Raw genomic sequence first — 24,164 nt, 5'->3', positions numbered from 1 at the left:
GAACCCAGGATTTGAACCCAAATGTCTGGGCTTCTTTTGCTATACCACTTTGCAAGAAGAGAAAGATTGTGGGGGGAAAACAGTTGAGGATTTTCCAACCGCTTAGCCATGCTGCCTCCATAAACTGACCAGTTGAAATCTTCAGGCACCTAAGAATCTCTTTGGTCTCCCTCTCTCTCACTCAGGTTGCTAAGTTGCTATGAACCATGGCCCAACTGTACTACAAAAAAGTCAACTACTCACCTTACAGAGACCGTATCCCCCTGCAAATCGTGAGGGCTGAGACAGAGCTCTCTGCAGAAGAGAAGGCGTTCCTCAATGCTGTGGAGAAGGGGGACTATGCCACCGTGAAGCAGGCCCTACAGGAGGCTGAGATCTACTACAACGTCAACATCAACTGCATGGATCCTCTGGGCCGGAGCGCCCTGCTCATTGCCATTGAGAATGAGAATTTGGAGATCATGGAGCTACTGCTGAACCACAGCGTGTATGTAGGCGATGCATTGCTCTACGCCATCCGCAAGGAGGTGGTGGGCGCTGTAGAGCTTCTGCTCAGCTACAGGCGGCCCAGTGGAGAGAAGCAGGTAAGAGAAATCCCTACAGGCTGGGAAATAGCCGGGAACAATAAGGCCCCGGGATCAGAAGCCTTGAAAATAGGGAAGGTTAGGTAGGCTGGCATTAAGTAGCCCTAGCATGGCAACCCTCTGCTCTCAGAAATCGCATCAGTGATCTCAGGTGGCATCCTAGAGTGACCCTGCGTGGCCCACACTAGGTTTTCCTCATTTGCCTTTTCTTTGTGAGCATTTGCCCGTATACATTCAATACGTGGCAACCCAGAAGTGTGCTCTCCATTTCCAGAACATCCAAGCTCCTTCTACCCTCCCTGGCCTCTGCTCTCTAGCCTCATTTTCTTTCCTCTACTCAAAGGTTACAATGTAGAAAAGAAGAGGCCAACCACAGACCTGGGAGTTTTCCTTCTCACCGGTCTCTCTCCCGGACAATGACAGACCTTTAAATGTGAATACCGTGGTGCACGTGCAAATGGATATAGGGGTTCATGTATTTTCCCAGTACCTGTGATATGACTACATTCCACCCCTAAATGTTTGGGGGTTGCCTCTGTGACTCTCCTATCCTCCAAAGCACTTAGGTTTAATACTCTGGAGTCATCTTTGAGTTCTTCCCCTTCCCTGCCTCTATGTCCAATCCCCAAGCCCTGTGGTTTCTTTCGCTCCAATCTCTTACATACTTTCTTTCCTCCCACCACTCTCCCTGTGTTCCTCATCATCTCCCTCCTAGCTGAGGGATTCTCAAAGTGTGGTTCTTGGACCAGCAGCATTAGCATCACCAGGGGAACTTGTTAGAAATGCAAATGCAAATTCTGAATCAGAATCTCTGGGGGTGAGGCCTACCAAGCTGTGTGTTGACCACCCCTCCAGGGGATCCTGATGCACACTCAGCTTTCAGAACGACTGCCCCAGACTGACATGAAAATCTTCTAACTGGATTCTCTGCCGATAGCCCCTTTCTTTCTCACAAGCCTTCCTGGACAACGATGCCGGTTTATTCTTCACAGCACAGCATAACAATCCTGCCATTGTTACCCACCCTTTCAGTGACTACAAGCTCTCATTAGAAGAGAAACCAGTGCATGAAGCCTAGTGCTCAATACCCTTCCGTAATGGTCTTTTCATGTCCTGTCTCTTGCAGGTTTCTCCTAAACCCCTCAAGTCAGACAGGTCTCTCTACTCTCTTCCTTTGGAGCATAGTAGGGACGAAGTAGGGAGAAAGATATAGTAGGGACAAAGAAAATACAGTACCATCAAACATGGAATACGACAATGCATTAAAAAGCAAAAACGAAAAACAAAACAAACAAAAAAAAAAACAAATAGTGGTGCCTGGGTGGCTCAGTTGGCCGAACGTCCGATTTCGGCTCAGGTCATGATCTCACGGCTCGTGAGCTCGAGCCCCGCGTCGGGCTCTGTGCTGACAGCTCAGAGCCTGGAGCCTGCTTCGGATTCTGGGTCTTCCTCTTTCTCTGTGCCCCTCCCCCGTTCAGGCTATCTCTCTCTGTCTCTCAAAAATAAATAAACATTTTTAAAAATTTTAATAATTAAAAAAGCAATAAAATAGTAAAAATCAAGCCCCAAACTGCAAAGTGCTCAGATAATGAAAACACTTCAGATCAAACCTTATGGGTCATGGCCAAAGCTCGGCTTAAAGGGAAGTGGAGCTTTACTGTTTGCCTGCCTGGTTAAACAAAAAGAATGAAAGTACTTAAGTGATAACTCTCAGACTAAGAATTGGAATGGATAGAACAGAAAGAAAGACAGTAGATGAAAAGTTCCTTGAATAAAGGGCCTGAATGCCTCCGTTCTCCACCAGCATTTACTTTTTTTTTTATTTAAAAAAAAAATTTTTTTTAACGTTTATTTATTTTTGAGACAGAGAGAGACAGAGCATGAACGGGGGAGGGTCAGAGAGAGGGAGACACAGAATCTGAAACAGGCTCCAGGCTCTGAGCTGTCAGCACAGAGCCCGACGCGGGGCTCGAACCCACGAACCGTGAGATCGTGACCTGAGCTGAAGTCGGACGCTTAGCCGACTGAGCCACCCAGGCGCCCCTCCACCAGCATTTAATACAGCACAGCTGTAACCCCACACTACGAAAGTGCCTGCAATATCACGGGCATTCAATAAACACTTATTTCATGAACAAATAGTATGCAGCCAGCACCATGCTAAGTAACTTACACCACTTGGCTCATTTAATCCCCCCAGCACCTCGGTTAGGTAGACACTATTATTACTGCCCCCATTCTACCCATGAGAAGAATTGAGTCACAGTTAAATCAGTTGTCCAAGATCACAGTTAAGTGTCAGAGCCAGGATTCAAACCCAGGCCACCTAACCCCTAAACCTACCCTCTTCACCACTTGGCTATACTGCTTCTGTGGCAATCGAAGTCTTGGGATTCGCAGAACAGAGTTCTGAGACAGGGTAGACCCGTGAAGGATCAAGAGCTCTCTGGAAAGGACAGGCCAGAATTTGGATGAAGAGCAAAGCAGAGAGGTATGAATATGTTCCCTACTCAGTCCACATCACCATTCCTATCAAAACTGATTTGTTCTCTGCCCCATTTCACCACAGCCCTGCTAAGGGTCGGAGTGATTTAACTGCGTTACTCTGGGGGCGCCTGGGGGGCTCAGTCGGTTAAGCATCCAGTTTCGGCTCAGGTCATGACCTCACAGTTTGTGGGTTCAAACCCCACATCGGGCTCTGTGCTCACAGCTCGGAGCCTGGCGCCTGCTTCCGATTCTGTCTCCATCTCTCCCTGCCCCTCCCCCGCTCGTGCACTGTCATTCTCTCTCTCTCTCTCAAATATAAACATTAAAAAAATGTTTTAAAAACTGCATTCCTCTGAATTAAGGCTTACCCAGACACCCTACCCTGTGATGATCTTGCCCACCCCTGAGATTACGCAGTCATTAGCTCTATCCTTCCATTGACACCACTCACACCCAACTGTGTACTATTGGTCAGCCTCACTTGTGTAAATGTCTGGTCTCTGTAACTAGATTGTTTCTTAAATGTCAGGCATAATCTAATGCCCAACTGCTTCCATGTTTCCCCCAGTAGTACCTAACCCAATGCCTAGTATATAATGGGTGATAGATAAATATTTGCTGATGAATAAGGAAGAGCTATGTGTATCTCTCAGACATCCTGCACGTTCAGCTTCATAACTGTTGCGAAAGAGAGCAGAGCACAGGGGAGTTTCCAAAGAGGGGATTAGCAATACTTTCGGAGTTTTGAAAACAGGCCATGTCTTTATTTGATGACCCCCATTTCTCCCATCTTTCCCCAGTGCCCTGGCAAACTCTGGGGAAGAAAGGCACCAGGAAAACTCACTCCAGGGTACAATCTAAGGCGTGACCTCCCCTGGAGAAAGGCAGAGCTTAACTCACACGAATGAACCACTAATGGTGAAATGTCAGGCGTATGGAACAGGAGTGAAGCTGTTTGGGACAGGCTGTCTTTTCCCAAGATCCTTTCAGACACCGCCAGTGTAAGACCTCCTTTGTCCATACTTGAATATCATACCATATGTACAAAGGAACACAGCCATCGGCCCCAGCTCCAAGTCTTTTCGGCAGATTTCCCTTCCTCCTCTCTCTCTCCCAACCCCCACCACCAGCCTCTGCTAAATTTTATTTTCTCCCATTGCTCTGACAATCACTGTGGCAAGTCATATGTCAGTAACTATAACAACAGGCCACCACCATGCTGAAGTTCTGCCTTTCTGGGAAATAGAATCAGGATTTGTTTACCTGGGAGCAAATCAGGGATGTGAGCAAACACAGGCCTCCTGAAGGACCGCAGGTCCCGCTGGGTAGGCCACTCCCAGGAAGGTGCCCCTCCCACACCCAGAAGCCAAACACCTGGCCTTTTTCACTGGCCCTCCCCCATGTCGCCAAGAGATTGGGCACAGCTGACCTCCATCAATCTTGGATGGATAAACTGGGGCCCTCTTTGGCTTTACTTGGCAAAGGGCTTGGCCTCAGGCTGGCAACGAGACCCCCCTCTGCTCAGCCCATCCTGCTCTTCTCCCTCTTCTAGCCTATCAAAAGTGCTCTCAGGTAAAGATCAAAGGCCAGGCATAAATGTCTGACACTGGCTTCAAGTATCAGCACTCACATGGAAAACTGCATTTTTAATAGGGACCAAATCTTAAAGTCAAGATGGTGATGCTTTATCAGAATTCTCTGCACCAGACAAGTATAAGACGGCGTGTGTGCGTGTGCATGTGCGTGTGTGTGTATGTGTGTGTGTGTGTTGTTCGGGGGTCTTCTGGCTGCTCCAAAAGTCTGACTCTCTTGGCAGATTTTGTGACTCCTTAGGGCAAACACTCTTAAATAATTCTCAGAATTCAAAATTTTTGCACTACAGAAGGCTTAATACCAGCCTATTTCTTGTACATCAAGCCTTTTTCCTTTGGCGCACTGACTCTGGGAGCAGAGTCTTGTACCTGTGTATGGTCAAGACCAGCTCAAAGATTAATCATTGTGCATATGGCGAACTTGTCAAAATACAGACTCTTGAGCCCCTACAGGTTCAGAGCCTTGGGGTTGGAGCCCGGAACCAGCATTTTAATAAGCCCGCCCTCACCCATTTCTAGGTAAAAGGTCTATGGACTTCTCTGTATCTGTTTCCTAGGCTGCCATAACAAATTCCCACTAACTGGAAAGCTTAAAATAAAAGAAATGCATTCTCTCATGGTTCAGGAAGCCAGAAGTCTGAAATAAAGGTATTGACAGGGCTGGTTCCTCCTGGAGGCCCTAAAAGAGAATCTGTTCCATGCCTTCGCTTGTAACCGCATCACTCCAATCTCTGCCTCCATCGTCGCACAGAGTTCTCCGTGTCTTTTCCTTGTGTCTCTGGGTCCTGATCCCCCTCTCCTTTCTAAGACACCAGTCATTGATTTAGGGCCCACCCTAATGCACGATGACCTCATTTTAACTTGACATCTGCAAAGACCCTTTTTCTAAATAGGGTCACATTCATAGGTACTGGGGGTTAAGAGGTGAGTATATCTTTTGAGGGGACTCCATTCAACCCACTAAACTCTCCATGAGAAATACTACTAGGCAAGTGGTTTTCAGACATTTTCAGAAGCAGAGCCTTTCATTAAATGAAATCCTTCCCAGAAGTAAAATAGGCAAACAGACCCAAGCAGAGCTGGCCTAGTTTAAGTGCAGATCAGGGCCCAAAGCCCCACTTGTTCACACACACACACACACACACACACACACACTCCTATCCCTCCGTGGTCCCTGAGGAGCAAGCATAGCTGGACAGCCACTCGTCTAGAAGACAGGATGACATAGTCTAATTCAGAGTTTGAGGTGCTAACCAGCTTGCAGCTAACAGGATGACCTTGGGCAAGACCCAAGGTGTTTTACACCTGTCCAGTTACAGAATCACTCTACGACTAAATTTCCTCATGTATAAAATGAAGGGAACAATACCTAATCTAGGGGCTTGTCATTAGGATGAAATAAGGTACATTAAAGTCTTTCGAAAATAAATTTAAATGCTAGACAGAGGTCAATGACTATTATTTTCAGCCTCACTCTATCAATTGGACTTAGCCGGTCATATTGTGTGGAGAGACCAGCTGGCAAGTGGCACTCATCACAAGGAACGACTAATACAATGAGAGAGAGGCTGGTGAGCGGGCTGGCTCAGTTCGCAGATTACCTCCTTCTGCCTGGCCTTAATGACAATGGTCTCCCTTCTGCTGTTAGGCAAGCTGTATGACCTCAAAGTCATCCCTCCTTGTTCAGTGGCGTCTAAGGATTTAAGCAACAGGGAAGTAGAACTGCTGGCCTTTGCATCAACAGCCCACCCAAAGAATTTTCTTTCTTGGTCACTTGCGTCAGTGCAGGCAGGCGGAAAGAGGCTAAGCCAACCTTCTCCCCAAGGCCCACCCCTCTGGGCTCTGCCATAATTACTCATTTGTCTGTGGCAGATGGCTCCAAATTAAAATTGGTCTCACAGATGAGCTAGTGAGATTAAGTTTCAACAACACTGATAAGTGTTTGTGTTAAGATTGTAGAAAATCAGCAATGAGACACTACATTTACTCCCTTCTCCTGCCTGCCTCTTGGTCTCAGGGAGAGATTGCACAGTGTGGAGGGGCACCCTGAGGGCCTGGGCAAAGGTGACTGAGGCACAGAGAGAGGACCTAAAGAGTCTAACCTCTACATCTCAAACACTCAATATGAGAGCAGAAAGTAAAGGAGAGAATTGCCGTTTATGGGATAGGTTTCCTTAATCTCTCCAGACCTCAGTTTTTTCGTCTGTAAAGGAGAACAATAATGGAGTCCACTTCGTAGAGTGATAGCTGGAATTAAGTGGACTAATGCACATATATTACTTAGAACAGTGCCTGACACAGAGTAAACACTCGATGAGTAAGTAGCTAATACTGCTCCTACTTCTACTAGCTGAAGCCATGCTGATATCACATGCTAGCTAATCTTATTTACTCTTATTTATGCTTTACTCTTATGCTAGCTAATCTTATTGTTTTTTAAATGTATTAAGCACCCCCTAACACATCATAGCTGAGAGTTCAGACTGAGTGACCTTGAAAAAGTTGTCCACTGTGACTCAGCATCAGTTTTCTTACCTGTATAACGGGGATAATGATATTGCCCGTGTCACAGATTGTTGCAAGATTTACGTGAGAACTATTTTTGAACATTTGGCATAATTTGTGATCCATAGCATTTGCTATATAATACCCATATCATTAGCATTAATACAGAATAGTAGTAACGTTATTAAGTCTTTGTTACCTGACTTGCCCAACAGTAGGTATCTACCTTTATAGTAATCTGAGTAACAGCTTTCATTCTCTGATTTTCATTCCAAAGTCAAAGTTCTAGATCAAAAACATGGGGTGTGTCAATCAACTCAAGAAAATAAATCAGCCAAGGCATCTGGGTGGCTCAGTTGGTTGAATGTCCAACTCCTGATTTCAGCTCGGGTCATGATCTCACAGTTCATGAGTTCGAGCCCCACTTCGGGCTCTGCGCTGACAGCTTGGAGCCTGCTTGGGACTCTCTCTCTCTCCCTCTTTCTCTCTCTCTAAATATATGAATAAACTTTAAAAAAAAGAAATCAACGACTTCTTTGGAAGAAAATTTCAAAATGACTGCATCACATCATAGTGGCCAAGCTGACAAACTGAGTTACTTCCTCTCGTGTATCTTTGTTGATTTTCAGTAGACAAGGCCTACTGCACTCACAGAGCAGAACTATAGAGAGTTTGAAAATCATGTGGTCTGAAATTAACATGTCCAAGGTCACTTAGCTGAGTCCAAACTGGCACAAATGCTTCCTGTCTCCCAAGCCACTCTTTCTACCACTCCGCTCTGCCTCTGAGGGATCATCAGAAGTGGTGACAATTACAACAAAGCTGAAAATAAACAAAGCAGCTCCGAGTCGTGTCTCTCTGGAACAACTCATTGATGACAGAGTTTCAGCAAATGATTAACTCTCTTCAGTTCAATTCAATTGTCTAAGTATTTTTGACTGCTAATTATATGCCTCACAGTAAAACTGAAAGATACAGTTAGTGCCCTCAAGAAATTTATAGATTCGTGTGGAGAACAGACGTGCACATGGTGTCCAACCAGCCCCTGCCCCTCTTAGTGAGCATGGCCTTCTGTGTTCCAAGGGACACAAAAGATATGATAGTGATAGTCACCTCTCAGAAAGAAAAAAAACAACATAATTACTTAAACCTGGCTGCATAACAGCTCACAAAGAAGAATCCCTAAAGCAGTGTAAAAAGTAAATCACTAAATAAAAACACATGCGACTTTTTAGCCATGCTCCCTCCCTCCCTCCCTACAGGGTTACCACCAACTCAGGGCTTCCTTTCTACAGCTTTACGCTCATGGTCGACATACGTATGTCCAGTTAGGAAGTTTCTTATTCTCTTCTGTCCTAGGGCAGGTATATCTCATCTGCGTGTGATATTCTCCCCCCCTCCTTCACCTAATATGTTCAGTTGTCTAAAAGGCAGCCAATGTTTGTCTCCTTTTCACCCCAGGCTCCTCTCCTCACTGCTATTGGTTTTTCCAGCTTATACCTCTTGTTGCAAATTAGTTCAAGTGTGAAATATCGGTGCAAAACTCAGAGCTCTCCTTCCATCTCCCTTCCCAGCTGTCCTATCCCAGTGCACCAAACACTACCTTGTTACTGTGCCTTTCCATATGCCAACAAAAGCCACGGGACAGAAACAGAGCAGTGCAAGCAAATGTATGCTACATCATCTAAAATGTGTGATGTGGACAATACAGGAAGACACTCCAGACACAAGTAGACACAGAGGTTTTAAGGGAGGAACATTTTTAAGAAATAGGCTTTGAGCTGGAAAGGAAGAAAGGGATGGCACGCTTGTCAGGGGGAAGTGAATGAGTAATGTCGGGGGAGTTGGAATGATGGTGGCCTGTTCACAGTGGCTGCTGGAGTGAAGGGTTGGTGATGAAAGCAGTGCTTGGGACGCCATTACCCTCATGATGGAAGGTGCCAAATACCTCACTCAGAGTCAGGGCACTGGGCCAGGTATGCCCTGAGTCTTATCATAAACAGCAGTTGTTGGGTTCCTGTGCTCATGTATCTGCCCTCCTTCTTTTTTTCTCTGATCCTAGTTGGAGTAGAGGGGAATTAGTCTGTGGTCACTGGTTGAACCACTCCTTAGTTGGGACCTTAGTGAATAGTCACCATCATCCCAGCTCATTGTCACTGGTCCTCTGACTGGAAGCTGGGGCAGAGGGGACTGAAATGGGATGAAGCCAGAGGGGTGCCTGGGTGGCTCAGTCAGTTAAGTGTCCAACTCTTGATTTTGGCTTAGGTCATGATCTCACAGTTCATGAGATGGAGTCCCCCGTCAGGCTCTGCACTGAGTGTGGAGCCTGCTTGGATTCTCTCTCCTTCTCTCTCTGCCCCTCCCCACTCATACTCTGTCTCTCGAAATCAATAAGTAAGTAAACAAACAAACAACAAAAGAAGCTGAACCCACCGATAACCCAGGGGACTGGTTGAACAGTGCTACCCCTCAGCAAATATTTGTGAGGAGCTGGCCATACGGATCTTTGACTCTTTCCCCTTTCATCTATCTACTTCCCCAAATGACATTCTCTCCCTCCTCTCTTCCAGTCCCTCTCCATACACACAGTTCCAATGTTGGTGTCCCACTTTAATCTCATTGGCTGACGACTTTCGTAGATTCCATGATATCATGCCTACATGGTTCCTCCTCCTTCTCTGCCCACTGCCTTTTAGTCTCTTTTTCAGAATCCCTATTTTTTTCTTCCTTCAATACTGGTGCTGCCTGGAGTTCTATCACTTCTCCCTTTGTAGCTCAGTATCTATCATGTGATCTATAATTTATTTCCCAAGTTTCAGCTAGACATGCCTGCCTAGATGTACCCCAAACATTTAAAATTCACTATGTCTAGGGGCACCTGGGTGGCTCAGCCGGTTAAGCATCTGACTCTTGGTTTCAGCTCAGGTCATGGTCTTGTGGTTTGGGGGTTCGAGCCCCACATCGGGCTCCGTGCCGATGGTGTGGATCCAGCTTGGGTTCTCTCTCTCCCTCTCTCTTTCCCCCACTCACTCTCTCTGTCTCTCAAAAATAATCTTTTTAAAATTTTTTTTAAAAATATAAAATAAAATTCACTACGTCTAATAATAAAAATAGTAAGCACCAATTTGCACTTACTGTGTGCCAGGCACCATTCTAAGTACATAAGCTACATTAACTTGTCTGATACTCACAGCCATCCTGCGAGATTATTCTATTACTCATTTTTACAAATGGGTGCATTAAGGCACAAAGAGGCTAAATAGCTTTCCCAAGCTTATGCAACTAGTAAGTAGACCGACTGGGATTCAAACTGAGGCAGCATGGCTGCAGATTCTGTGTTCTTAATGCCAGCGCTAGCCTCACTTTGCCCTCTAGGTCCTCCTCGGCATCCAGTGTATCCTCTCTCAGGTGATGGCACCCATATCCCTCCCGTCATCCTTCCAGTGTTCTAGATTCAAAACTGTGCCGTTGTCTTCATCTTAACCCTCTTTCAGCCACCACACCAAGTTGAGTACTAAGTCCCTTTCAATAACTTAATTGAAGAGAGGAGGCAAACCTATCGACAATTAGTCAAAATATAAGTGCTGTTAGAGGTAAGAAAGTACTGTATGTACCCAAGCATTAGTATCTGATCATGTCACTCAAATGGTCAACGTTCCTCCTTATTTCCTATAGAATAAAGTTCAAAATGTGGGTGCAGGGTTGAAGGTTTGAGGAAAGAGGGTTGGCAATTCATGCTGAATTGTCACTGATAAATCCAGCCCTAAGCTTGGAGGCAGAATGAGTCCAACAGACAAGACATGTTAATGAAAGTGGTTTCTTCTACCAGAAGAAACTCTCCAGAGTCAGAAGGACAGCCACTTTAGTGAGGGCCTGGATTTCAGGCACCTGCTGGTAAACGTACACTTGGTTGCCATTGGCAGGATTAAATGACCCTAATCTGGCAGCTATTCTCTATTTTAAAAAAGTATGTCAGCCCTCTGAAGTCCTCCCTACAGGGAAGGTAATCAGGATCACGAATAAAGGAAAGCTTGTTTCACCATACTATCAGTGGATTATTATTGCCAGTCCGTTCGTTTAAAAAAAAAAAAGTGGGGGCGCGAGGGATGGTGCTGTGAGCCAGGTAAGAAAAAGGCACTGAAAGAACTGTCCAGAGAAATACAAGTCAGAGAAGGGAGAGGAACATGGTACCATTGACAAATCTCCTGTGAGTCTACCTCCTTTAACTCTCCTCCAGAAAAGGGGGGGTGATAACCCAGAGTAAACACTTCTGCAGCTGGAGAGTGGAATTTGTGAATCCTCCTCTGCTCTTCTGCTCTTCAAGGGCAACCAGGAGTGATTTGATGTTGGGCAACATCAGCTCCATTATCTATATGAGAATTGTGGATAGAACTGTGGAGCTAAAAATGGCCTGGAGATCCTCCAATCCATCCCCTTGTCATCGAACAGCCTGATAGTCTCTTCTCACCTGCCAATGGGCCTAAATGGGGAAGGCGTCAAGCCCTACTAGGCAGCCAGAATTTAGAGCAGTTTGGGCTCCGTCTACCCAAGCAAAATGAATATGTGCCCTATTTACTCAAGCAGTTTTCTCCCTTTCCCCCTCCATTATTTCTCAACTCTCAAACTGAGGTTATTCAAGCATCCGGGCCCCAGACCACCACCACCCTTCTCCACAGCCATGTTCATTTTAAAGTTTTTGTTGTAAAAATAATACATGTTGTTACTCTCAAAACTCACTCCCTAGAAGTCATCGTTATGAACAATATAGGTGTGTCCTCCTAGGTATTCTCTATGCATATTCAAACAGAAACATATACACAAGCACACACACACACACACACAGACTTCTTTTCACGAATGCTCTGCAACTTGCTTCTTTTTCTTTAACGACACACGGTGGACATCTTTCCCTCTGAAGGTATTTATCTTTACCATAATCTTTTTAATGGCGATATTGCATTATATCATACAAATGTGCCATATTTCTTTAACCGGTCCTCTATTAATGAACTCTTAAATTGTTCAAGGATATTTAGGTTTTTGATTTTTGATTTAGGTTTTTGAATTTTGCTTTTTTCTAAACACTACTGTGATGAATACCCGTGTGTGTGTATGTGTGTGCATGCATGTGTGTCTTTGAACACTTGTGTGATTATATCTGTAAGGGAAATTTTTGGTAATGAAGATTATGGAATCATAGAGTATGCGCATTATTTAATTTTTATTTCTATTGCCAAATTGCTCCCCTACCAACAGTGTGTGAGAATGCCTGTTTCTCACATCCTTGGAATCAGAGACTGCAAAAAAGTCAAAGATTTGGGGAAATCTTTGTCAATCGGACACTTAAATATGCTACCTCATTATTGTTTTACGTTTGAATTTTTATTATAAGTGGGATTTCACATGCTCTCATATTGTAAGCAATGTGTTCTATTCTGTGAATCAGCTGTTCATTTTTGAACCCATTTTCCTACTAGTGTCTTCATCTTTTTCTTACTGATTTGTCTAAACTCTGCATATTAAGGTCATTAGCACTTTATTCATCCTTTAAAATTAACACCGATGTATTAGAGAATAGTGGTTTACTCAGTTTTACAGCAAGTCTGAAGCAAAGGGCAAAGCTAATTGTATTCTAGATCTTTTAACTTTTTTGCATAAAAGTATACAATTGTTTAAGTGATGCTTAAAATGTCTTAATGTTTCTCTGGTATAAGAAAGCCTGAATGAAAGAGTATTTATGCTTAATCATTCCTTTATTTTTAAGTGTCCAGTTTAGTGCTTAAGTACCTTTGTTCAAAGGGAAGAAACTCTTTATGGCTCTTATAGCTAGGATTCACCAAGTTGTAGGCATAAAAGGGACCAGACAGGCTTATACCTCAAGCACAAAGGTAGAAATGAAACAGAAACAGGAAGAAGGGTTGGTCTTTAGCAGAGGAATGAGTTCTTATACCCAAGCAATGACAAAAATCCATTTAATCCATTCTTTGCCCTGACTCATTGGCAGCATAATAGCTACTTCAGAAAAAAAGGGAAGTATCAAATTATACGGGAAAACATTTTCCCGAATTTCCTTAGTAGGGAGGAAACATATGAGAGAGGAAATGTAACATGACAAGCCTATACTATTTCTGGTCTAAACTCTTCAAATTGTCTACATTGATTAGACAAATAGGATAGTTTCCAAATTCTTTACTCGATGCCATGCTGACGCAATCATCTAGATTAAGAATGTTTTGGGGACACTGAGAGAGTACACAGTACCTGTGTCAAAATAAGATGGTCAGACAACCCTGACGGATAATGCCAGCAGAGATTCTTGATAATGTAGAAGCTTTTAGTGTCATCTTGCCCTGCAGTCAATAAAATGGCATTTAGCCCTAGAATAGAACAACCTTACCAAGTTCAAAGAGGAGAAGCCCTCACTAGACTGATGGTACCAACGACCTCCATTGTTACTCAGAATATTTTTTTTTCCACTTTGATTTCAGAAGAGCTAGGAATTTGGGGAATTCGCAAAGGGGATAAACAAAAATTTCTTGTGACTGAAGTACGTAAACTGCAATTATGGACTCATAATATCTGGAAGGGGCTCAAAGAAAGAATAGAGGAAATCATGAGATTTCCACGACAAGAGCTTTTAAACCTTGAATCACTCCAGACCACCCTAGAATCTGACCATTTCTCATGACCCCTACCTCCTCACCCTAGTCCAAGCAACCATTACCTCTTACTTGGATGATTATCATAGCTCCCTAACTGGTCTCCCTGCTTTCCCTCTCAGCCCCACACAATCTAGTCTTTTCCCAGTGGCAGTCACCTTTTGAAAATCTAAGTCAGACCATGTCATTCTGGTCAAACCCTCCAAAGCCCTTCCCAATGCCTCCAAGGCCCTGCATTATCTGACCCCTGCTCTTTTCTCTCATCTCCTACCACTCTCCCTCACTCGATCTGCTTCAGCGATAGTCGCCTCTCATAGGAATGGTCTAGCATTAGTGCCTTTGCCTGAAATGTTCCGTATTACCCAAGTAGCTACATGGCTGGCTCCCTTCTTTCCTTTAGATATTTGCTGCAATGCTACCTTATCAGGCAGACCTTCCTTGATCTCTCTACGTAAAAATAACACCTTCCCCATTGCTCCCTACCCCCTTTCCCTGCTTCAAGATTATTAGTAGCACTTATCACCAGCTAACAGATATGTTTGTTGCCTGTATCAGCCTCTCTAGAGAAGTGGCTTTTTGTATTTTGTTCATTTTTGAATCCCCAGGGCCTAGAATAGCTTTTGGAACATGTCATGTACTCCATAAATGTTTTTTTATTGAGATATAATTGACATAAAACAGCACATTAGTTTCAGGTATACAACATAATGATTTTATGTTTGTATATGTTGCAAAACGATCATCAACAAAAATAAGTCTAGTTAACATCCATCACCACACATAGTTCGCACTTTTTTCCTGTGATAAAAACTTGTAAGCTCTACTCTCTTAGCAACTTTTAAATATACAATCCAGTATTAAATTATATTAATCCAATATGATTAACTATAGTCACCACGCTGTGCATTATATCCCTAGGACTGATTTATTTTATAACTGGAAGTTTGTACCTTTTGACCAACCTCATCCATTTCCCCTACCTCCTACCCTCTGCCTCTGGCAACCGTCAATCTATTCTCTGTGTTGACGAGTTTGCTGGGTTTTTTTTCTAAGTTTCCACACATAAGTGAGATTATACAGTATTTGTCTTTCTCTGTCTGAGGTATTTCACTTGGTATAATGCTTCAAGTCAATTCATATTGTCACAATAAGTGGTTTTACGAATGAGCGAGATGAACAGAATGTCCGACCTGGAAAGATTGTCTAGTCCACCTCCTCCCCATTTTATAGATGGGGACAGTGAGATTCACAGAGGGAAGTGATTTATCCAGGCTCAACAGACTGACTTATATAGCAGAACCAAGATGCATAACTAGACTTTCAATCGAGCGTTGTTTTCACTACATTAAAATTACTCTGTCTTTAGGGGCACTTGGGTGGCTCAGTCAATTGACTATCTGACTCTTGATTTTGGCTCAGGTCATGATCCCAGGGTCGTGGGATCAAGCCCTGCATCAGGCTCTGTGCTGAGCATGAGTCTGCTTGGGATTATGTCTCTCTCCCACTGCCTGCCTCTCTGTCTCTCTGTCTCTCTGTCTCTCTCCCTCTTTCTCTCTCTCAAATAAAATTAAAAAAATCATTCTGTCTTTAAAGCCACCCAGAGTAAATTTTATGGCATTCTATAGTCACACATTCTGGAGTCTGTCTTCCTTGCATCTAACCTAAATCCTTCATCTTATAGGCTAAACAAATTTCAGCTCTTGGTGAAGAGGAAAGACATTCCAAAGATATACAAACCTTCTTGAAATCAAATATTTGTTATTTTAAGGAGCTGGTATTTGCTGTGAACAAAATTCAAGGCAAGGTTTCCAATCTCCATGGTGCCCCCAAAAGACTTACACCAATCCCATGAAGCAAACCTCTCTTGTTAGATGACAGGATCTACAGACCCAAGGAAATAAGGCCACAAAAATGTCGCAGTGACAATATCTTTGACTCCAGGTTAGTACATTTAGTGCAGGAGAGCATTAAAATATATTCTCTAAAACTTAAATACATTTGTGTCTAAAAACCAAGCCTAACAACCCCTAATACTGAATCTGAAATATTCATCCATTATATAGATGTAGTCATAATTCAGAGCTTTTAGCAACCAAATAACCTTCCCTTGGACTACTAAGGGGGTACACAGTGGTGAGCCCTGGCTTGTCTTTTGTGCAGTTATTTTTCTGCCTTCCCTCCTGAGAGCTTGATTTCTTTCTGCCAGTGTTAGAATCTCCATCATTTTAATCAGAGACTGCCATGGTTTCTAAATTAGCTGGTTCCCATTTGTAAACCGGAAACAGAACAAGATGAACTCATATATTCTGCCGTCAGTGCTAAGCTTCTATGGGCAATAGCTTGTCTGATCAGAATGGAAACTGTTCTCTGGATCCTAGGACTGACTTCGGAGAAAATGCTATAGATCTCATTTAGGGGAAGTAGCTCAAATAAGCTAGGCTGTCTTTACCTGAAAATCATTCTTTGGCGATTCCCACTACTTTGTTTCATTTAAAGCACCGAGGAAGAATCCTGAATTTATAATTTTAACTAAATGATTCAACTGGTAGCATCAATTCCATCCTTCTTGGTCTTCAGGACTGGAGAACACAACCCAGTAGGCAGACAGAACAGTGTGGCCTAATAAAAATACCAAGTTGGCATTCTCAATCCTGAGCTCCTTCTTTGGGAACTGGGCTGAAATATTTCCTTGGGCCAGCATCCATAAATTGATCCGATGAGCGAGAAGCCACCTTGAACCAAAAGGGAATGAAATAGAAGATAGGAAAGGATGCTTTTTTTTTTTTTTAAGCAAGGCAGACTGAACCAAATGGCCTCATTCACAGAAATCAGTATCACAAAGCACTTCAGAGTTAATACTGGTGAGGGCGCCTGGGTGGCTCAGTTGGTTGAGCGTCTGACTTTGGCTCAGGTCATGACCTCATGGTTTGTGGATTCGAGCTTCACATGGGGGCTCTGTGCTGACAGCACGTAGCCTGCTTGTGATTCTCTCTCTCTCCCTCTCTCTCTTTCCCTCCCTGACTTGTGCTTTCTTTCTCTCAAAGTAAATTTAAAAACTTACAAAACAAGAGTTAACATTGGTGAACTTCTTCCCAATGGTGGGTATAACATGGATGAAGCAACACTGCTACATCCATTGCTGATACAGCCCATTATCATCTCCTCCTCTCATTACTTTTCCTTTTCCTCCTTTTTGGTTACTCTGGGAGTCTGGCTTCTCACTTTCTCAGCACAGGCCAGGGTACCATGGACTTCACCTCCACGCATGTGGTCAGCCACTTCTGGAGGTCCTGGCCTCTACCCCACACTGACCAAGGGTAGCCTCCTCCTCCAGAGGTATGCCTGCAAGAAGTACCACTTGATCTTCCAGAGTGATGCCCTCCAGTGGGGCTCCATAAGCCTTGATCTGGTCAACTGTCTCCTAGCCAGTCACCTTGAGGATGGTAGCTCTTCAGTATTGACAAAGAACTACAGGTCAGCTACTGAACCAACCACAGCCATAGCTGCCACTCCCTTGAAGATGAAGTCAGGAAATAGGAAGGAGTACATCCTCACTGCCTGCTGCATGTTGTGTCACTACTCAAGAAAACATTCTTAATAAACATCCATACTAGAATGGGCAGCCCATGGGTGCTGAGTCGCGTTTGATGGGGAGGAAGGAAATGTTGCCACCCAATTTCAAAACCATAATATCAGTAGTGGAGAGAAATGAAATGGCATATCACCCCAGGACATATGTGAGCAGAGGCAGAATGGCCGTTGGGCAGGAGTGTTAGCAAAAGGATTAAACATCTATTACGAGGCTGGGCTATGTCATCTCCAGCATGTCTTCCAACCCTGCAATTCTGCAATGTGTATACAGGCTGTGGCACATGATATGTTGAACAAAATCTTAGAGTGGAGTTCACATGACGATTCCATTCCTCAACTATTTATGTAGCCTTAGGCAAATTACTTAACCTTTTTATACTTTAACCTCTTACCACTGTAAAGCAAAGGGATAATACTAAATAATATCACAGGGATGCTGTGAGGAAATGAACAATATTTTGAAACTATTCTAAAACTACTTTATAAAGCCACATTAAATAGGTACTGTACCTGACATACAATTGGTATAGTACATAGGCAATAATACACAGTCCCAATAGATATGTAAACCATAGGGGAGTTCACTAATAACTCTACAGGCAGTGATGTCATTGATACATTTCTAGAATAAAACTTTTGAAGTTCTGGTGGATATCTGTTTGGGTGGAGTGCACTTAATCATAGAATCATCAAGATTAAATGAAACATAGTAGCAATCTAGACCATTTCTCTGTCACTGCAATCGATCCAAGGTGCAGTAACCTCTAGCCTCAGAAAGAGTTAAGCACCCCAATGTTAATTTGATGGAGCAGAACCTTTGGCAGGGTATGAAAGAAACACCAAGGCAATTCCGTGCAAGTGTCAATTGCCCCAGACTCTTCAAATGTATGTCGGGGGCCCCCAGGGAGTCTGAAATTTATGAATGAATGATATTTATGAGACCACAGATGAAGAAGAGTTTCCTGGGGGCTAAACCTCCTCCTATCATACCTGATCACCTTTGCTGCTTTTATCTGACAATACGCAAATCCCCCATATCTATGGAGCTGAGAGCTGGGTCTTATCTCCTCTCCAATTACACATTGGGGAGTAGAACAATCAAACATCTGGGAGGCTCAATCACTGCCTCTTGCAACATTTCAGCACTCTTTGGGATTCTTGTCCCCTATTAACTGAATATGAAGGAGAAATTTAAGCAGTAGTGAATTTAATCGAGAGCCCCAGTGCCTTGTAAGTTCCTTTCATTAGCCCTGGCCTGCATTCCTGAAAAGGTGCCGCAGAATGAAAGACTTCATTGAAGCTCTAAGATATCTGGTTACATGGATCTTTCAGAGAGAGGGGAATGCTTTGCAAGAGACTGAAAGGTCATCCTTACATTTGAAATGTCTGTGCCTTTCCACATTTCAGATTTCAGGCATGTTTGACTTCAGGGAAAGAAGGACAAGGCAGTTGATGTCCTCCTAATTCAGTAGTGATCAGCACCAACTTAGCTGTCTCTAGAGATACCACAACTTACACCTTTAGCCTAGGAGTGTACTGGGAGAAAGACAGACAAGAGACAGAAGAGACAGTAGCCATGTGGCAAAAGCCCAAAGTAGCTCTCCCTTCTCCCATCTCCAACCAGAGGCAGCCAAGCTCCTGCCCCTTTCCTTTAACATTTGGTCTGTTCTGACAAGAATAAAAGGCATTCTGCCTGAGAATGCACTATTGGAAATGCAGCTGCAAGCTCAAAGCAATAAAATTAAAAGTAATGTCAGAGAGAGGAAGAAATTATGGTGGGGGGGGTGACATTTTTCTTGAGTTTTTCCTCTCAAAATTCAACAAAGGGAAAATATATGAGTAAATGCAGTACATTACATGGATATTAGTAAACCTCCGCTTGTCAAAGACTGTGTTTGGAAAGAACTTGCTTGCGATTGATGGTGTCAGCATGATGGGCATAGGTTCAATCATACAATGATTTAAAGCTGCTTTTCCTATCAACCAAAAGTTACATCTTTTTTTAAACATGACCCATTTCTTATTATGACCCCATAATTTAATCTTGGCCATTGCATACTGCATAATCACCCATTCCTCGTGATGCATGCTGCCACAGCCACCCCAGACTTTTGAATCCTGTGTTTCTGCTAAAGAAAAAAAAGAAATATTCTTGAAATGAGTTTTGCCGAGATGCCTGTCGTAGGTGGACCCAAGCTTCTTGCCATTATGCGGGCTCAAGCTTCTTTTCTCAAAGGCTTCCCAACTTTAGCCAAGTCCTGCTACAGAGGGAGGGGCTCCTTGTTGCACGGGTGCTTCTGAGAGAAGCCACTTGGAAATCCCAGGTGGGGAGTTCAAGAAACAGGGGCCTAAATACAAAATTCCCCAGGGTGCCTCCAGCAACACCAACCATAAAACATGTTTCCTGCCATGAACGGCAGTCATTGTAGGTTTGTCTCATGTTTGCCTGGCACATCCATAACTCATGGACTTTCCATTTGGATGATAACCAAAGGCCCTGACGGTGCTGATGCCATGAGATGCGTGTGCTAAAGATAATAGAATAATAGTGTCGTGCCGTGGGAAGGTGATCTCCATAATGAGCTGCCTAGTTCCCTGCCACCGTAGCCCTTCAGTACCACCACCCCTAAAGATACTTCATTCCCATGGGGAGACTCTTCTAGTACAGGCTCTGGGACTCATCCTGTTCCTATTCATGGAGACTCTTAGACCTGGGGTCCAACAGCTCTGCAGCTCATTGTCCGGTCAGCCAAGCTGCTGGTCCCCTCTGAATCTTGTATTTTGGTAGCTATACCGAAGCCCTTGCCTTACTGTCGTGTAACCAAGACTATGCTTTTACACTCTACTTTTCTAAACTTTAGGCAGTTTTGTGCCTTGGTGGATATTTGGCAAGGTCTAGAGATGTTTTTGGCTGTCGCACTTGGGGAGGAGTTGCTACTGGCATCAAAGGGGTAGAGGCCAGGAATGCAACTAAACATCCTACGATGAACAGGATAACCCCCACAACAACAACAACAACAACAACAACAACAACAACAACAACAAAAATCATCTGAGCCAAAATGTCAAGAGTGCCAAGATTGAGATATGTTGGATGAATTCCAGGAAGTGAGTCCCAGTACCCTCTTATATATATACATATCCTATATATCTTATATCCTGCCCAGTACCCCCATTCATGTTTCCAAACCTGTACAATACCAGCCACCTGCCTCCTAGGCCTCTGTGTCCATCCACACCCTCCAGATACACTGTTCCACCCACATATTAAGAAAACTCTCTTGTCCACAACTAGCATGTCTTGGCTGCTTCTGATGCCAGACAGCGGTCATTCTACCACCTTGAGTCCATATCGCGCGCTTGTTAGCAACCCAAGCTCTGGATTGAAACCACTTGGATTAAGGTCCTGGCTCCTCCATTTGATAGCTGTATAGCCTTAGACAAGTCGCTTCACCTTTCTGAGCCTCAGTTGTCTTCTCGATAAAATACAAATAATGGCAGTGCTTACCTCATAAGCGAGATAATACACGTCAAGGGCTTAGCAAAGTTTCTAGCACGTTTTTAAGAATTTAAGTATTTTTAAGAATCGGGTGATTATCAACCTCCTAGAGCAGTGCTGTCCAATAGAACTTTCTACCATGATAGAAATGGTTGTTTGTTTTTGTATCTACTCTGTACCAAAGGGTGGCCAACGTATGGCTATCGAGTAGTTGAAATGCAGATAGCGTGACTGAGGAACTAAATTTTTAAAATATTACTTGAAAAATAAAATATTATTTAATTTTAATTAATTTAAGTAGCCAAACGTGGCTAGTGTTCATCATAATGCACAACACGCCTCTAGAGTTTTTCAAACTTAATATTCTCCTGAAAATAAAATTCTAGTAACCTCTCCTGGGGAAAGGAGTGGCATTCTCACTCCCTGTCCTTCCAGGCATTGAGGGTTCTTGCCCCCGTGAGCTAGTGTACCGATGGGAGTGTGTTGCAATCCTCAGGTGGATTGGGATAAAAGAGCCTAAGACTGGTGTGGCGAATTCTAGCTAGTTCTGCCTCTCCCTGTTCCAGTCAGCCCACTGCCAAAGAAGCCTCGTAGCCTAGAGCAGTGATTCTTAACCAGGGTGATTTTGCCTCCCAGAGGACACTTGGCAATGCCGAGAGATATTTCTGGTTGTGAAATCTAGGGGAAGGGAGAGCTGATACTGGCGTCTAAGGGGTAGAGACCAGGGACTCTGCTAAATATCCTACAATGCACAGGACAGCCCCCGCAACAAAGAATTGTCTGGCCCCAAATGTTGAGAAACTCTGCTCTGGGGGCATTCTGAAACAATCTCAGACAGGGAAGCATCTATTCTGCTCTTGAGGGTCTTCTGCAATGTTTACACTAACTCTACTGCCTCCGAATTACCTGGAAGGAAATTGTTCCTTTCCATGGTAGGGACAGAATTTCAAAAACAATTTTTTAATTTTAATTTTTTTAATGTTTATTTATATTTGAAAGAGAGAGAGAGAGAGAGAGCCTGTGTGCAAGCGGGGGAGGGGCAGAGAGAGAGGGAGGCACAGAATCCAAAGCAGGCTCCGGGCTCTGAGCTGTCAGCACAGAGCCCGACGCGGGGCTCGAACTCGCAAACCGTGAGAGCATGACTTGAGCCGAAGTCAGACGCTTAACCAAATGAGACACCCAGGCGCCCCCATGCAGTAAGTCTTAAGCGTCCGACTTCGGCTCAGGTCATGCTCTCACGGTTTGCGAGTTCGAGCCCCGCGTCGGGCTCTGTGCTGACAGCTCGGAGCCTGGAGCCTGCTATGGATTCTGTGCCTCCCTCTCTCTCTGCCCCTCCCCCACTTGTGTTCTGTCTCTCTCTCTCAAAAATAAATAAATGTAAAAACAATTTTAAAAAAACAATTTTTCCATCTGAATTGCAAAGAACAGAAATCTCTAAGTGATCGAGGCTATAGAGAAGGAAAACTGGGAACCAAGTCCAGTTCACTAATTAATAGGATATTGGAAGGAAGAGAGCCTTTGAACCTGCCAAAGTTTTCAGATGAATGACAGATTGTGATTTCAACAGTATGTAATAAAATGACCACATTAACCCAAAAGACGATACAGTATAAAAGGGTAAAGACATTCTCAAAAGGCCTTGGATTGAGCTATGTTTACAGCTTCTAAAATCATAAGGGACTATTTGGAGGAGCCTGTAATATCAGGGCCACCCTTCTTTGAAATTGAGAGCATGCAAGGAATTCATGCTCTCCTCCCACACCTCTTGTGCCTCCAAGACTGAAATCTTGGCTATAAGGCCCATGGGCCTGAGACAGTCATTGGACTAGATCTTATATGTCAGGACTTCTGAATTTCTCCATGCTGCAGTTTACATACATTTTCTCATATGATGTCTTCAGGGAAAAGTTGAAAAGCTTCTATGTTCATTCTAGAAAACGAAACTAGATAATTCAGATTTTAAACCCATTTTTCTTCTGCTAACTCTGAATTTGGGGAAACTCGAAACTATACTACATAATGGCGGCCCTTCACTCTTCTCTGCACTTTGTCTAACTATACACTAAATGCCTCTAGGTAACAGCAAGCCGCAGGGCCAGATATGCAAAATTCAACCCTGCAGATGTTTTACCACTAGACAAAAGGGAGTTGATGACCTTATAATGTTTGCTTTGCTGAAAAGATCGAAGATAGTCATGTAAAGGAAAACTTCCCCACCTCTTCAGGGACTATGCCGGCATTTAAAGTAGCTGTTGTGGGGTACCTGGGTGGCTCAGGCAGTTAAGCATCCTGCTCTTGGTTTTGGCTCAGGTCATGATCTCACAGTTTGTGGGTTCGAGCCCCATGTTGGGCTCCGCGCTGACAGTGCAGCGCCTGCTTAGGATTTTTTCTTCCTCTCTCTCTCTCTGCCCTTCCTCTGCTCCTTCTCTCTCTCTCTCTCTCTCTCTCCCTCTCTCTCTCAAAATAAATAAATAAATAAACTTAAAATAAAGTAGCTGTTGAGCGGTAGTATTCTACCTCTGGAGGCTAGGGCTAGCTACCTGGCTTGCCTCAGGTGTGGATAACTAAGAGAAGCAGGAAAGTGGGGTCAATAATTGCTTCATGAATGTGACAACATCTCTCTCAAGCCTTGTCCTTCAATTATATAACCCTTCAGTCCAATGCCTGAGCATGAACTGAGCAACCTTAAAACAAAACATCATTGGGGCCCCTGAGTGACTCGGTCGGTTGAGCATCTGACTTCGGCTCAGGTCACGATCTCACGGTTTGTGGGTTAGAACCCCACGTCGGGCTCTGTGCTGACAACTCAGAGCCTGGAGCCTGCTTCGGATTCTGTGTCTCCCTCTCTCTCTGCCCCTCCCCTGCTTGCACTCTCTCAAAAATAAATAAACGTTAAAAAAACTAAAACAAATTACATTCAAAAAAATGAACCAAGAACAACGGCGTTCCTAAAGAGATATTTGCATCAAGCTCCAACATAGGGCTCTCTGAAAAGCTAACTACACTCACATTGGCAGATCCAGGCTCCATTTCTCTGTGCCATCATAGAGACCCAACGACCACCCTTCACTTCTGACATGTTTTCCATCTCCATAATAACGGACATCTTCTGATTTACTTATTTTTGACTCACTGCATCATTTTCACTATTTTCCTGAGAAATGTCATATCTCAACGGTACATAGAATGCCTTCACAGAGGGCTGGCTTCTCAAAAGCCACCCACAGTGTATGCACTTACCATCTTG

General features: G+C 43.9%; 1 protein-coding gene across 1 annotated transcript in view; it reads left to right on the top strand.

Annotated features, from left to right (window-relative positions):
- Positions 1 to 206: 206 nt before the first annotated feature.
- The window catches only part of TRPC5 (transient receptor potential cation channel subfamily C member 5), a 132,690-nt gene continuing 108,732 nt past the window's right edge, over positions 207 to 24,164 (top strand). Inside the window, exon 1 of the mRNA XM_007078434.3 lies at positions 207 to 584. Coding sequence (XP_007078496.2) covers positions 207 to 584 — 378 coding nt within the window. The remainder of the gene's footprint in view (positions 585 to 24,164) is intronic.

This window comes from Panthera tigris, chromosome X, assembly GCF_018350195.1.
Source record: "Panthera tigris isolate Pti1 chromosome X, P.tigris_Pti1_mat1.1, whole genome shotgun sequence".
Taxonomy (NCBI): domain Eukaryota; kingdom Metazoa; phylum Chordata; class Mammalia; order Carnivora; family Felidae; genus Panthera; species Panthera tigris.
Note: the sequence above shows the minus strand (reverse complement) of the source record. Positions and strands in the feature narration are given on the sequence as shown.